At 40.1% G+C, this 16,985-nt stretch overlaps 1 protein-coding gene, 1 non-coding gene and 1 pseudogene across 2 annotated transcripts; 2 read left to right on the top strand and 1 right to left on the bottom strand.

Moving 5' to 3' along the window:
• LOC113562703 overlaps positions 1-6,699 on the top strand; it is an 8,626-nt pseudogene extending 1,927 nt beyond the window's left edge.
• A 21-nt stretch (positions 6,700-6,720) lies between these two features.
• On the bottom strand, positions 6,721-10,186 carry LOC113562754 (protein penguin-like). The gene is given in 3 exon segments (XM_026973122.1): positions 6,721-7,001; positions 7,004-8,713; positions 10,040-10,186. Coding segments are annotated over 2 exon segments (1,845 nt in total). The 5' UTR covers positions 8,700-8,713; positions 10,040-10,186; the 3' UTR covers positions 6,721-6,852.
• A 1,712-nt stretch (positions 10,187-11,898) lies between these two features.
• Positions 11,899-13,400, top strand: LOC105282709. The gene is made up of 2 exons (XR_003407156.1): positions 11,899-12,265; positions 12,349-13,400. It is a non-coding gene; the product is annotated as an uncharacterized LOC105282709 (transcript).
• Positions 13,401-16,985: the final 3,585 nt, after the last annotated feature.

Raw genomic sequence — 16,985 nt, 5'->3', positions numbered from 1 at the left:
GGAAGCGAGGGATGCTTGGACGACTTTACCCGCTGAACACGTCGTTTCGTACACCAAGGAGAGCGATGATATTAGTACACGTGTTGGGCGAACTATTCAAAGTGTATCAAGTGCCTCATCCAAACTTGCGACAGGTATTTATATAACGCGCGTTTGAAAACTGCGCAGTGCTTCTTGCTTTATCAATCGCAACGTGTGTGTTTCCAAAGGCAGTGTGCGTGTGGCTGTTCGCGCTTCTGAAGCACAACGTTCAAACGAGAATGCGTCAAGGCAAGGTTGGCCACGATTCACCATGCGTTCATAGATTTTCTTTCGGATGATAGCGGTAAGAATCATTGGTCGTATTACTGAATTTCACTGACTTTCAGAGAAGATCTAACGATCGATTGACTTGTTTCGTAACAGATATGGTTCAAGACGTCGCCTCAAAGGGCCTTAGTGTGGTGCACATTAACAGCAGGCAGGAAGAGCGTGATGCTTTAGTGTCCAATATATTGGATCAGTTCACGCAGGGCCGCAGAACGGTGCAGCAAGTCACTGCTGACACCAAATTGTTCGAGGAGGGACAACTGGGGAAGAGTCCATCTGGGTAAGATCACGTCATACAAGACACACATTACTTGATGCTTGACCGTCAGATTTAAGGGGGTATTCTAGTGTAAAAGCGGAATTTGTATGCTATTTTGGTGAATTTTTTTTGACAAAAGTATAAGGCTTTTTGAGGCAGGGTTTTCCCTGCTTATTCATACATATTTGGTGTATGTTTCCAAATTTTTGTATTAGACGATAACTATAAATAAGCGCTGCACATGATATTAAATAAGAACATGAAAAAAAAAAGTTGGTCCATGGTTCCCATGATTTCAGCTGTTCTGCTCATCTGAAACAAAAAAACCAAAGAGATTCTTAATTAGTATGAGTGTGGCTATAGCAGGTACAGAATGAAAAAAAAATGTTGAAAATTTAAAACATGACTTCATTGAGAAAATTAAGTTTCGATTGGTGCATTTTTTTCACCCATTGAAGGGCTGTAGAAATTCCAAAAAACAATATTTTGACTTGATTGTGGTAGGGGCTATAGCCACACATATACTGAAGATGTGTGCAAAAGCCTGAGTCAATTGATTAACTGGTTTTGAGATATCATGGGAACAATTTGAAAACATGGTTTCGAAGAAAAACACGTTTAAAGTTTTCATACTGATTACATAGAGATAATGTTACTCACGATCAATCGGCTAGTCCAGGGCCATACAGGGGACATTCCTCTTGTTCGTAGAGTCTGCAGAGCTGATCTCTCTTCCTGCGATTCATTCTCTGATCTCGAGAGAAGTTAGTGGAGCGCCGCTCCGAGCGGGTGATACGAGCTTCGTTCCGGGAGTTTGCGTACATCACCGCTTGCTGACCAATACTAACTCCCATCACGTTCATAAGTTTGAAAATGGCATAAATTCCTTTATTGAAAATTATAACTGCCAAGAATGTTGCTATTTCAACAACTTTCACGCCAGCATGGAGATGTTTTGGAGCAAAAGTCCGAATCAATGAATTTAGGGATTCATTGTACTATATAACCTGTACTATACAAGGCTCCAATTCAAATGTACGACCTTCAAAGAATAACGATCTTCCGACCCTACCTAAAATACTAACACAATGCTCTGTTGTGTGCCGCGCGGTCCAACCGCCGAGCGCGCGCCAGAGGTTGTTTTCTATTAGGTGCTATTACTTTGTTAATTTTGCGAATCGGGCTAAATCTTCTCGCAGACATATTTTCCATACCATATACTTGCAAAATATGCCAAAAAAAATTCGATTTTTCTGACATGTTACACTAGAATACCCCTTAAGAATAGCAAATACCTGAGGGAGCAATGCAACTTTACAGAGGCAATCTGTCGACGTACCGAGAGATCTGCTCCCTCGCGACGGAACTGCAGAAGCCTGAGCTTGTGTATTACTTCATGCATCTGGCAAAATAACAACGCGATCTGGACGTCGAAGAAGGGTGCGGCGTTCGGTTTCGCCGCGAATCGGCCGGGATCGCGCGGGACGAGCTGAACAAGTATCTGCCGATTATTATACCGCGGTTGTACAGATATCAGTTCGACCCGACGGCCGAGAATCCAGCAGAGCATGGCCAGCATTTGGCGTGCCGTCGTTCCTTCCACGACGAAAGCCGTTAGTAGAATCGATTAATGTCCGTTGTGCTCTAACGTGCTCTCTAATGGAGTAAGCGAATAAATATTTTTTTTTTCTTGTACATTACCATAGATCGAACAGTATATAAAGAAATATTGACTGATGTAACTGATAACCTAACGAATAACGAATGGAGGGTGCGTATCGGTTGTTGTAATGCTCTCGCAGATTTTTAAGGACAAACGTACAATTCAATTTCGCCGAATGCGGCCCGGAACTGTGGAAGAAACTGTTCCGCGTGATGGAGACATTCACGAGGGCACGCGGCTAGCCGCGACCAACACCGCTAAGATACTCAGCAAGGTGAGACGAAGATGCTCTTTCTCGCCTATTCTGTAACTCTAATTTAATGATAAAACTTGTAACGTTGCGTTTTAAATTCTAGGTTTGCATACGTCACTGCGACTCGTCGCACGGCAACGCGGGAAGAGAAGTTATCCAAGCGATACTGCCGGTGCTGCTAGACATGGCATCACCAACACCGTGGACACGGTGAGAGCTATATCGTTGCAGACGGTGTCGCAGCTCGTGTCCACGGCGGGTGTACTGTTGAAACCGTCGCTTGTTAACTTGATACCGTCGTTACTCGAGACGATAGGCGAATCGGAGAATCCCAAACTCTCATACTTGAGTAACGTATGCGGGGCGACTACCGAGACGCAGGAAGCTATCGATAATATTAGAGCTAACGTTGCCAAGGTCATTACGGCTTCGGATACGATAACAAAGGTACGTCCATCGCGATTTCCTTCGCAATCGATACCGAAAAAATGGTTCGTTCTTTTAATACCTTCTTTCTTTCCAGTGTATCCAATATATCGATGCGGACGTATTGAAAAGCTTTAATGCCGAAAGTGATAGACTTGATCAAATGCAGCATAGGATTTGGCACGAAAATTGCATGCTCGCATTTCGTAATCCTTCTTAGCACGCATCTGAAAGCAGAACTGCAGCCATATAGCGGTAACTATATCGACATCGAATTTACAATATCCCAAGTGCAACATAAATATAAAATATTTATGTTATAATTTAGTAATTTACATTTTACGTAGAAGGTTTTCATCATATGGATTAATCATTCATATTGGCTTGTCTAGCTAAGATTCTGTCTGCCTACTTAATGGTTTGTTGGATCGCAATGCCGCTGTGAGAAAGAATAACGCGGTCACCATTGGGCACATAGTTGGCTCTGCTAAAGATTCTAGTCTAGAGAAATTATTTAATACTCTGAACACGTGGTATCTGGAACGCGAAGGTACTTTCAAATTCGAAATAGCCCTCTTTTCAACATTTTTATAATTTTGTAATTTTACAAAATATTAAAAACAAACCCCGATTCACAGATGACGCAATAAGATTAGCAATTGGGCAAGTTTTACAATCTATAAACAATTATAATCAAGAAAAGTGGAAGAATTATAAGAAGATAGTCATTCCTCTAGCCTTCTTTGCAATGCACGTGGAAAAGGTACCAGGTTTGTATTACCATTGTTATGATTGGTTTGCGTTTATGCCGCGGATAGGCGTAATTTCGTACCTTTGCACACGCTATTACATTTAACAGGGAATGAAGCCACCGTCGAATTATGGACCGATTTCTGGAACGAAATAACGCCCGGCACCGAGGCGGGAATTGTGCAAAATCTGCAAGCGATCACTGATATTTTGCACACTGCTCTCGAGTCCTCATCATGGACTACGAAAGTGCAAGCCGCGAACGCGGTTCATACCATTGCTTTAAAATCGGGTGATAGTATCGATAGGGAAGCCAGGAACACGCTATTAAAAATACTGACGGATGGCTTGCGCGCAGGACGTGGGATGGAAAAGAACGTCTGTTGAACGCGCTCGCTATGCTAGCCTGCAATAGCAAGTACGTGCATCGTAGACTTGGTATCTCGACGTGTTACGGAGTTGAGTAACTCGTTGAATTTACAATTTCATTCGGATTCCGTTGCAGGGGAAGCTCTAAACGCGGACACTGCGCTGTTAGATACGATTGTGACAACGCTGTACAGAGAAAGTAAGAAAGAGAACGCGGAATATCGTCGAAACGCGTTGCAGGCGTTCGCCATGGTCTTGCATGAACTTGACATTGATAAATTCACGGAAATCTATGCAATTGTACAGGAAGTGTTGATTAAAGTGAGTTGCATCGATGACAAGCACGAGGAGATGTCGGTAAAAGTGTACGTAACAAATTACTTGATGTCTAGGTGTCGGACAAAAATAATGACGACGAGGAGAATACCGTAGAAGAAAATAGGAAGAGGAAAGAAAACAACGTGAGATTGCAAGAAACGGTTTACGAAGTGCTGGGAAAAGCGTGGCCCTCCACCAAAGACACTCAAGGTTGAGGAAGCAGACAAGCTCCATTACAATTTAGCAAAAGAGACCAAAATATAATGCCTTTTTTTGCAACTGCGTCTCTCATAATTATTTATTTTTGCTTGCAGACAAATATTGCATAGAGTTCGTGACTCATTGTCAAAAGGTGCTACCAAACAGTACGAGATCCGTGCAGGTTGCCATTCTGACGGCATTGAATCTCTTCGTGGATAGACTCGTCTTGCTACAACTGAGCAAAGCGGAAACATCTCCGAAGGACAAGAAATTGTTAGGCGAAATATGTGATAGCCTCAATAAGATATTATCGTATTGTATAAGTGAGTACAGCACAAATCGTTTATATGAACGTAATTGAATGTACTATACAGGGTGTTTCCTCTAACTGTAGCACTTAGAATATCTCTGCTTGCCTTGATGATATGAAAAAAGTCAAAGGACGAAAATTGTTCGATTCAAAGAGACTAGTACTCTGGTAAGAAAATTATTTTTTTTTAATGTGACCTTTCACAAGATATCAAGGTCATGAACATTTTTTTAAACGAGATGGTATATTTTCCTTAACGAAATGATGTAGCTTGTAAAAAAACGAATTCAACCATACAGAATATGTTGACCTTCAAATGACTTTGAACCACAAAAATCACGTTTAGGAAAAGAAACTCTATTGTATGTATAACTACAAAGATATACCTTTTTTACAGATGTTCGAAATGATCGCCGTTTACTTCCATACACTTTCGAATTCGATGAATAAACGATTGTTTTACGTTTTTGAGAGATTCCGGAGTAATTGCGGTGCACGCACGCTGAATTCTTTCTCGCATATCTTCAGGTGTTGTCGGAATATCGCGATAAACTTCATTTGCACGGAACATACTCAACGAATCATTTCCTGATCGCTGGACTGGACGTGGTGGAAGAATTTCTTGGCCGGCTCGATCACCAGATCTTACGCCTCTTGATTTTTGTCTTTGGGGACACCTAAAAATGAAGTTTATCGCGATATTCCGACAACACCTGAAGATACGCGAGAAAGAATTCAGCGTGCGTGCACCGCAATTACTCCGGAATCTCTCAAAAACGTAAAAACAATCGTTTATTCATCGAAAGTGTATGGAAGTAAACGGTGATCATTTCGAACATCTGTAAAAAAGGTATATCTTTGTAGTTATACGTACAATAAATAGAGTTTCTTTTCCTAAACGTGATTTGTGTGGTTCAAAGTCATTTGAAGGTCAACATATTCTGTATGGTTGAATTTGTTTTTACAAGCTACATCATTTCGTTAAGGAAAATATACCATCTCGTTTAAAACAATGTTCATGACCTTGATATCTTGTGAAAGGTCACATTAAAAAAAATAATTTTCTTACCAGAGTACTAGTCTCTTTGAATCGAACAGTTTTCGTCCTTTGACTTTTTTCATATCATCAAAGGAAGCAGAGATATTCTAAGCGCTACAGTTAGAGGAAACACCCTGTATATGTACTCCAGATTTTTATGACGAGAGGAGTGCATCGATACAAGTATGGCTCTCTTTTCTTCCTTGTAGATATCTCAAAGTTCACGAGAATTAGGAAAGAAGCACTGAACATCGTTCTCTCGTTAACGAGAAAGATGCGCGAGACGAACAATGACGAGCAGCTCGATAAGATAACGCGCTTGCTGAAGGAACTCCTGCCCGACTTGGCGAAGGATAATCAACCGGAAATACGCACCAGAGTTGTCGACATTAAAGAGATGCTTAAAATTAACCATCCGTGTCAAGTAGCCACGTGATATCGATTCTACCGATATCTTTTGCACGTGCCAGAATAATAATTGTGTACTATTCTTAGTACTGCCGATCTCGATCAGCGATCATAATGAAAACTATCGTAGCTACGATTACATGTTTATTTAATAATATGTTAATGTAGATGTGCCTAATATAGTCCTCCATTGCTTAATACGATGTACTTATGAGGTACTTTGTTCAAAAAATTCTTCAGTATGCTCTGTATGGTATCTCAGCAATGGATGGAGATGGTGAAAGAAATTTTCTAATTTGTTTCTCCATAAGTGTCATTTGTTATAATCACGTTATGATTGTATTAAGAAAGGATTACGGAAGGAATTCACAATAATAATAATAATGATTGTATCAACGTACGTCTTACATCTTAATTCATCCTATGAAATATTTTATTAAAATTAAGTTTTTTTTTTTCAAAAAACCTAGATTCTCAATATTGAATGTAGCATACTTATGTACATTTTATGGATTGGTCGTTGTGTTTCGCCGCATAACATTCTACATTACGCGTTTTCATTTGCTTTCAATTTTTTTAACAATATCGATGCTCCAGAACTAGTCTCCGATTTGAGATTTTCTTCGAATGGTTTTAGCTTGGACAACAAAGTATGTACAATATTTTCAGATTCATTCTCTACAAGGAAAATTAATAAAAACAAGCTCTGTTGAATCCTATCCATTTTTGTAGCACCTCTGCAGTTAAGTGTGACACTAGTATTTCACCAAACGTAGATTCCTGTCTCTTCAGCAATTCCTTGTCGTTCTGGATGAGTTTCTTCAACATTATATGCAGTCCTGGATGTTCGACCAAATTACACTCGTTCTCATTTTCTTTGATTTTCGAATCTACGCCGCTGACGATTCTGGCAACCGATTCGAACGCGGACTTCAGTTTCTCACCGGATCCCACTTTCAGTATCGCCAGAGTAACCATGGCTATGGCGCCAGTGGACAACCACGTGGCCGTGTCCGCGATTACGGCGTCGAGAAGCGGCTCGCGTACCGCCTCGAGGAGCTCCTTCTCCCTGATGTCGACCGGTTTCTTGCTTATCACGTTGTTATCGCCTTGGCGCAAATAATCCACGATACTCGGCGAGAAATAGTGAGAGTCTCGCCTGGCCACGAGGTACAATATAACGTGTTTCCCATACTCGTTCAACGCGATGTCAACTAGATCCTGCTGCAGTTCGGACAATATTATCTTTTTCACGAGAACGGTGTCGTCCACGGAATCGAGGAGCGCCAGCACGGTCACGTAACCATATTCGGATGTTGAGACAGTCTTCACGTTCTCCTTGAGCGCTTTCAGGATACTTTTCCTGCTCTTGCTGTTACCGTGCCATATACACTGCGCGGCGACTCTCGCTCCGAATTTCGTCTCCGATAGAGTCACAATGAAATCTTGCAGCATAACAATCAGCTCGCTTCTGTCCTCCACCGAACACGCATCGAGGAACTCCCACGTAACCGCGTGCACCAGACTGGAGTTGACGAGACTCTTATTTAGGATTCGAACTAGGTTTGCCTTCACGAGGGACAACGTCGCTGATCTCAAATACTCTGCGTTATTGAACACGTCCGACAGCGACTTGACGCTCTCGACCTTCACGTGCTTGTACAGGTTCCCATAAAATTCCTGTTTGAAGTACATCTTGTCGCGATCCGTGCACCAAGTGGAATACGTGAACTCGACGAGAGGCGCCGATACAGCGTGGCTCATCAGCTTGACGACGTTACCATAGCATGCAGAGATGACAATGTTCTTGATCTCTCGCGAGCCATATTTCAACACGGCCCTCACACAGTTCTTCGCATACTTCGACCCCAACATCTGCACGATGTGCGGTTTCATCTCGTGGCATATCGCTTGCCGCGTATCCATCTCGCAGTGCTTGACGATGCACTGGACCACTCTCGACATATCGTGCGAGAACATGACTTTGCTGTAATGAGTCTCCAGCATCTCGTGCAGCGTTCGAGTCAGCGTGAGGCGGTCCTGCAACTTGCAGTCGGATCTGCGTAGCTTTTCGCTGATTTGTTTGGCTTGAACGATTTTATCGTACACTGTTTCGTCATTCACTTTCTTAGCCTTGCGTTTCTCTCGGAGTTCTTTCTTTTCCTTTTTCAGCTTCAGCCAATCTTTCTTCTCTTTTGTTTCATTGTGTTTCGCTACTTTACAGTCCTTTCCCTTTGAATTTTTCTTCGCAAACGAGGCCTTTGGATATTTAGCTGCGTTATTATTTAAGGGCTTCTCGAATTTTACTTTTTTCTTTTGATTATTTGCCGTTTCCTCGACATCATCTTCTGCACCTGTGCTGCCTGTGTCCAAATTCTTCGCTTTCCGTTTCATCTTTGAATGAATTTCTGGAAAATATACGGCAAAGCAAATCTTAATGAGTATTATGTGAAATGTTCTTCACAATGCATTTGTTAACAATATTAACCCTTCGTGGTCACACTTCTAGAAAATCACGTAATGGTCACATGGGGTCCAATAGACCCCACCAACTTTAAATGGTTGCCGTGTTTACACTATTCATTCAATTTGAATTACAAAATTACATAATAAATTTGAAAGCTTGTATAACAAGGAGAAATAGGCTTTTTATGCAAATTTTAATTGTAACATAACTAAAAAAATTCACGAATTTAGAAATCGTGAAAAACCGAGTTTTTCACTAAAAAAATTATAACTTTTTAAATTTTTATTATTTTGCGATACAAATTTAGGGTCATATTGTGGAGATGTAATACTTTAATTTAAAAAATAGTGTTATAATGCACGTTTCGAAAAAGGTATTTATTTTCAGACTTAAAATGGATCATTTTCGAGATAAATGAAATCTACAATTATGGAAAAATAAGTGTACCCAGATAGCAGAGAGAGTTCAAAAAGAATTCATTTGTTATGTCACCAATTCTGAGTTCATTTTCAGATGCAAAAAGAGTTCTTAGAATTCTTTTGAATTCTTTTTGCACCTGAAAATGAACTCAGAATTGGTGACATAAAAGTGAATTCTTTTTGAACTCTCTCTGCTATCTGGGTATTTATATAACATAAAACATTATTATTATTACAAGTATTATTAATAATTATTTGTATTTTCAATGTCATTCAACAACGAATTTTGAAACTCACGACTCCGTAAATCATATGCCATCTATAAGTGTAAATAAATGCTTATAATAACCTTTGTAGAAAAAAATTACTCGGCCTTTAAACTTGCACTTACGTTTTTCCACAGATAATATGTGCGAAAATCACAAAAACAAAATTTTCCAAATTTTTGATACCAAATTACAAGTTGGTCACACAGGGGGTCCGGAAGACCCCAGCACGCGGGAAATGTTATTTGAATAATTGCTATTTCTATACTAGTGCGCTGCGGGCGATACCTAGTATTAGAACGGAAAAAGAGTACTTGAAGCTACCGGTAAATGGCAGTAAAAAGTTAATTTTCAATTTAGAACAGAAAGATATAAAGCCTTAAACTTTCGTTGGGGTCTTTTGGACCCCGAGTGACCATGAAGGGTTAAAGATTTAATAAACAATTACAATTTTCTTTGACTGTAAAACCTTAACCTCAATCTAATCTAACCTCAAATATTTTTCAGCACGAAAGATTGTAAGAATAATTCAATTCCAAAATGTTATTATTGGATAAAAATATTTGCAAAGACAAAGGTTACCTGAGTAAGTTATTTTATAAAACTACGAAGTTTTCAGTACCGGTGTTACACGAAGGAACAAATCAAATACCACGCGGTTTACTTTAAATATTTTCGTTCTGTCCTGTAACCTGCACGTGGCCTGCACCTGACGTCCCAGCCAAGGAGTCTAGGGAATTTCGAATTTATTAGCCAGTTCTTCAATTTGAAATCAGTTTTGGGTACTTTGTATAAACCGAGCATTTCTATTCGCCCAAAACCTGATATTCCTCGCTTATTACAATCTTCTAGCTATCTGATTATCACTGCGATGAGACGCTTCGCAGCCGATTGCATGAAGCGACCGGCTGCGTTCTTCCAGATCATATTGCGTAGAAAAAGAAACGACAAGTGGCTATTTGACGATATTTAGGTCGGTAACAGGATTTCACACGAAATTTCAATACTGAATTAAATTTATTTAATTATTGATTTAATAAAAATTAAGTGAGCAAGAAGAAAAAATGATAAAAAGCGATAGATAATGCGGAATGATAATACAATGAAATCAAAAGCGAGCGATCGTATGCTATACTCTCTTTTCGATTTCCTTTTAGAAGGTTTTTTCTTCTAAAAGACCTTTAGAAGGCAGAATTTATATATAGTCTAATATCCCAGGTAGTACACATTGGTTTCAAAACCGTTTCATAAACGTTTTGCCGTAACGTTTCATAACCATTTTATTGAAATGTTTATTTAGGAGAAAAATGTCCAACGAAAAAACGTTTCTTTTTCGGCAAAAAAACGTTTCAGAAACCATCAGAAAAATATTTATCAATTCTATATATCAGTGCCTCAAAGATAGACAGTTAAGGGGAAGCTGGAGTTGCTAGTGAACTATTTTTTCACTATAGCGATGGTAATTGCAGTTTTGAAAATTCTCTTTATTGCTTGTGCAGAATAAAAAATCCTTTTCCACAAATGAAGTATAGATAGAAAGAAAGTCCGCTCTACAGGACTTTATATTCAAAATGGAAAAAAGGTAGAAAAGACAAATGCAAGTTTTTAACTTTTTGCCATTTTGAATATAAAGTCCTGTAGAGCGGACTTTCTTTCTATCTATGCTTCATTTGTGGAAAAGGATTTTTATTCTGCGCAAGCAATAAAGAGAATTTTCGAAACTGCAATTACCATCGCTATAGTGAAAAAATAGTTCACTAGCAACTCCAGCTTCCCCTTAAGTCACATTTTTGTAAAAAACTAGATTTTTATATTTTATGAATTACTCTCTAAATTTCGTGTAGTGGAATCTCACTCTTTTGAAATATCACTTCAAGTAATAGTGATCTCAAAAGTTTCAAAAGAAAAGAAGAAGAAAAGAGTATTGGATCGGTTTTCCGGATGGTTATTTATAAGGTGATAACGCAAATGTTACTTGCGAGAACGTCACGTCTGGCCTGGCCATCTATCGGTCGCCTGGTGAATCAGAGGTGGGAATCACACACACTTGTGTCGATTTTTGTCTCTTGTTCCATAATCGAGTACATTGAAACGTATGATGTAAAAATAATTAATACTCGCAAAGTAAGTAGAAATTACTATTTTTTCTATATTAATTATATAATTTCAAATCAATTTAATAAAACACATTTTTCGTTTCTGTGGAAAGGTGAAAAATACGTTTTTAAAATTGAGGTCTAAAAACGGTTTCTATTTAAAACGTTTCTTAAATGGTACTTTATGTTTCTTAGACATTAGATACGTCTAAGAAACATATATTAGGCTAACATGTGCTGCCTGGGGTCTTTCAATAATCAGGCGAAAATATATAATGTAAAAGATAATTTATCCATATATGATTATAATGCGAAGTCATCGATGCAATATATATAATAATTAAATTTATATATAATATATACTTGATTTGAAATTACTACGACGCAGGATGTCACGATATACGCTTAATTTGAAAATGTTACTATGACGATACGTCACAATATTTTCTATTCGTTTTATAATTGTAAACGTATACTTATTTAATATTAAGTACAAAAAATGCAGTTGAAATAGACGCAAGTTATAATCACCAGGACAGTGATTGTGGCTCGCTCCTTCGACCGTGTCAAGTTTCGAGAATCGCAATATTGCTGTTCGATAGATCTCGGTTAGTCACGAGCCGCGCCACGACGACAACGGAGTTGCGCTTGGCCGCTGCGCTATTTTTCACGATTATTAGTCTCTGAAAGAGTGTTGCGTACAAAAATCATCGTGAGTGTCTTTTCACAAAGTATCGAATATTCATTGCAATACGTTAAACATCGTGAATAATCATTATTGTACGCCAATTTCAGTCTCAACAAAATCCATTTCTGCATGCATGCCCGACGTTGACCGAAACTTCTCTTGTACAACTTACCTCATCTTCGTGCTGAAGTTTGCGACGCAGTGCGATACATGATCGATCATCACCAGGTATGTGCGTGGCGTCGTTTCTCTGAAATTTGGTAATCCCATGAGATCCATGGAGAGATTTCAATGATATTTTCTCGACAAATGTGACGAAAATTGTTTTCTGTAAACTTCGAACGCTTCGTTAATAATAACGTAATAGAAGAACGACAAATAATTGTAAAATAAACTCCGCGACTGATAATTATATGCGAAGGTATAATATCGTTTAGCGATAAGCGGCTTCCGGTGTGACGGAACTGGTTTTCAATGATTCCCTATAGCTCCGCCCCTGGCGGAGCACGACGCGAGGAGGAACGCGCGCGCGTTTCGTCAGAAAAGTATCGTTGCGTTCCCGAGAGTCGCGTCGAGCAGACGCGAGCGAGCTGGTTCGTCGCCGCGCCCCGCGTCCGTTGTGTATTTTTAACTTGGAGGATCTAATCCGTGGATCTGCCCGCCGAGAGTACGTCCGCGCGTTCTATCGCCGGAGCGTGTGTCTTGCGGAGCGTGTACGCGCGCCGGCAGTTCGGTCAGCGTCGAAGAGGATCGCGCCGGAACGAGACGAGCCGAGGGTGCGAGTGAAAGAAGAGGAAAGAGAGAGAGAAGAGGAGAGACAGAGACGCTACGCGCAACAGGTGAGATACGTGGCAGACGCATTGGGCAAGCGTGCATGCGATCAGCTGATTCGTCATTCGCCGGAGGGTGAGCGTGGGAGCGATCGCGAGCGCGCGGACCGGATCGGAGCGGGCTGCAGCTGATTTACTAACATAGTAGCGCAATAGGGTGAGCGTAACTGGGCACTAGAAGCGCATTCACGGGTGATATAATTCGATCTTAAAAACTCTCATTTTTTTCATTACAATCCGTCACCGGAAACGTTTAAATTATAGTTGACTCTAGGTGAAAATTAGATCATAATTCGCCGTTTCCTTCTAATTTCGTCATTTGGTCATTGGAAAGAGAGAAAGAGATAGAGAGAGGGAGAGACAGAGAGAGAGAGAGAGAGAGAGGGAAGGAACCGGTTAGATCCCGGTTAATTTTAACTGACGTTTGCGGGTACAGCGCTGTACCCAGATAGCCAAGTCTGCCGAGAGCAGATGATGCTAACTATCTGCTATCAACTATTGCCAGCCAAAAGACAACAAATTTGATACAGAAGTTGTTGTTAACGATTAATTCGACAAATTGGTGCCAGAAATGTAACAGAGCTTGCTCACAAAATCTAAGAACAGATTGGCGGCAGAAACCGAGCAGAATCTGCGAACATGGCTCGAAGTCGGATTGTCAACAGAAACCGAGCAAGATTTGCGCGCGCGGAATCTAACGGCGGATTGGCAGCAGAAACCGAGCAAGATCTGCGCGCGCGGAATCTAACAGCAGATTGGCAGCAGAAACCGAACAGGATCCGCAGCTTTTGACAGTATTCAAATTTACACGGCTATGAATATGTGTTTTCGCTCCGCACCGCTATGCGGTGCACGCGTCGAGTTCTTACTCGATGTTAAGATTTAGCCTAACAGTTATATAAGTTAATATACGCGCCTTGGCATGATAATATAAATTTTTCTGAAAAGTTTTGCACTTGCGGCACAGAGGCTCCCATGGACGACGTCCATGTAGTTCACGCACGCCACGAGCAATCTGAAGTTCGAAAGCGAAATTCGGACTTCGGATTAGAACAAATTAACAATAAGAGAGAGATTATGCAACGAACTGTCAGAAAGACATATCAAGCCAAATGTACTTTAATCTAACAAACAAACAAATGCGTTCTTTTAACAATTTATAGTGTGTTAAAAGTAAACACATGCTTTAATATATCGTAAATATGAATGGCCAAAAGCTGCAGATTCTGTTCGGTTTCTGCCGTCAATCTGCCGTCAGATGTTAACAGATCCTGCTCGGTTTCTGCCGCCAATCTGCCGTCAGAGTCTGTTAGCAGGCTCTGCTGGCGGATCACTATCCTAACGCGGACATAACGGATGCCAATTTGCTATCAACTTCTGCAGTAATCTGTTGCCAATCCGCTGGCAGATTGCACACATTTTGCCTACTGGGTGCTATCAACTATTGCCAGCCAAAAGACAACAAATTTGATACAGAAGTTGTTGTTAACGATCAATTCGACAAATTGGTGCCAGAAATGTAACAGAGCTTGCTCACAAAATCTAAGAACAGATTGGCGGCAGAAACCGAGCAGAATCTGCAAACATGGCTTGAAGTCGGATTGTCGACAGAAACCGAGCAAGATTTGCGCACGCGGAATCTAACGGCAGATTGGCAGCAGAAACCGAACAGGATCCGCAGCTTTTGACAGTATTCAAATTTACACGGCTATAAATATGTGTTTTCGCTCCGCACCGCTATGCGGTGCACGCGTCGAGTTCTTGCTCGATGTTGAGATTTAGCCTAACAGTTATATAAGTTAATATACGCGCCTTGGCACGATAATATTAATTTTTCTGAAAAGTTTTGCACTTGGGGCACAGAGGCTCCCATGGACGACGTCCATGTAGTTCACGCACGCCACAAGCAATCTGAAGTTCGAAAGCGAAATTCGGACTTCGGATTAGAATAAATTAACAATAAGAGAGAGATTATGCAACGAACTGTCAGAAAGACACATCAAGCCAAATGTACTTTAATTGAACAAACAAACAAATGCGTTCTTTTAACAATTTATAGTGTGTTAAAAGTAAACACATGCTTTAATATATCGTAAATATGAATGGCCAAAAGCTGCAGATACTGTTCGGTTTCTGCCGTCAATCTGCCGTCAGATGTTAACAGATCCTGTTCGGTTTCTGCCGCCAATCTGCCGTCAGAGTCTGTTAGCAGGCTCTGCTGGCGGATCACTATCCTAACGCGGACATAACGGATGCCAATTTGCTATCAACTTCTGCAGTAATCTGTTGCTAATCCGCTGGCAGATTGCACACATTTTGCTTACTGGGTAGATTCGACGTTGAAGCACAAGCGGAGGAGCGCGACATTCATGCTTGATGAATCGTTCGATTCCTGAAGAATCCTGAAAGACGCACCGTAGGAAAATTAACTTTTACGCGTTACGTTACCTGGTTGAGCGCGTTCCTGCTCGTAGGCTACCCGTCGAGATGCCATGCATCGCGGGTGATCCGCGCTGTTCGATGACGATCACGTGCACGTCGTGTCATCGCGCGCCTTGAAGAGTATCGGCACGCACGGCCTCAGATTTCATTTCGAGAGATAGATCTCATTACGTTTATTCTATAAAAGTTTCGAGTTGAAAGTTGATATGAAACGACGTTCTGTCCAATTTTGAGTAAGACATTTGCAAACCGCGGAGTTGCGTCATTCAAATGAATTGAATGAGTAGAATTGTTAATTGTTAGTTGATTATATGCAGTAATGAGAGAGATTGTGATATGAAACGTTACACGTGAAAATGTTTGCAAGGTAGTTGTGGTTATCTGACTATAATTAAAGTGCATTTGCTCGAGAAATTTTGAAAACGATATAGTGCACACGGATAAGATAACGTATGTTGACGTTACTATGTCGCAACTACGATGACTATAATTTGTTGTTTGGTAGAATAACTTAAATTTTATGTTTATATTATTGTGAGAATAGAGACGAACATTATCTGTTGTGCTCAATAATGATAACAATGATGAGAACAAGAATGCAGTGTAAAAGAAAAACTTTCGAAAAGTGACATAAATTAAAAAATTCTTTTTACATAATACTTTTTGCTTTTATTATATATATTCTCAGTTTCTTCATCTGAAAGCAATAAAATAACTATTCAGGTTAATCAGCAATTAACAAAACTTTGATAAATCCTCATGCTTTCATATTACAATATCCGATAGCACCAAGCAGATATAACATTAAGAAAATTGTTCTTCATCCATTTCGAAATGTTAGTGTAACTGTCCAAGTGATTTCGTACATTAAGTTAGCTGGTTTTGTATCGTACAATCTCACAATCTCAAGTCTCAACCCGGCGAATGTTGTTCTCTATGCTCAAATGTTCGGCGAATCGTGGCAACCTTCGCAGGCGAATCACGTCGCGGACGTGCGATTCGTCTTGATTCGCGTACGTGAAACATTTACGAAAACTCGGAAAGAGCGGGCAATCCTTGAGGCTAGATGTTATGAACAATGCAATGCCTTCTTCCTGCGCAATATTAACGCACATTATTCGTTCTTCCTCGGTTGGTTGCTCCAGCTGTGAGTCAGTTTCAGTTAACGTTATATTATGGTATAATAAAAGCAGTCAATCATTTTGCTAATCACTCGCAAATTAATCTTTCTGATGAGTAGCGTGATTTGAGATTATCTTAAATTTGATAATTACGGGAATCGATTATATCGGAGCTGGGATTGCTAATATTCCTGCAAGATTATTTCACACGATTTTTAATTGAAGTTTTGAATTTGATATTTTAATACTTATCTTCTTTTCCTCATTCAATACATTCTTACGATGCTTTTAATTTAAAAGGTGGAATGTTTTCAAAACTTTGATCTTTGTATTGATACCTTTGATATCTTT

This window comes from Ooceraea biroi, chromosome 10 (assembly GCF_003672135.1).
Source record: "Ooceraea biroi isolate clonal line C1 chromosome 10, Obir_v5.4, whole genome shotgun sequence".
NCBI classification, from domain to species: Eukaryota; Metazoa; Arthropoda; class Insecta; order Hymenoptera; family Formicidae; genus Ooceraea; species Ooceraea biroi.
The sequence above is the reverse complement of the archived record's forward strand: the minus strand, read 5'-3'. Positions and strand labels throughout refer to the sequence as shown.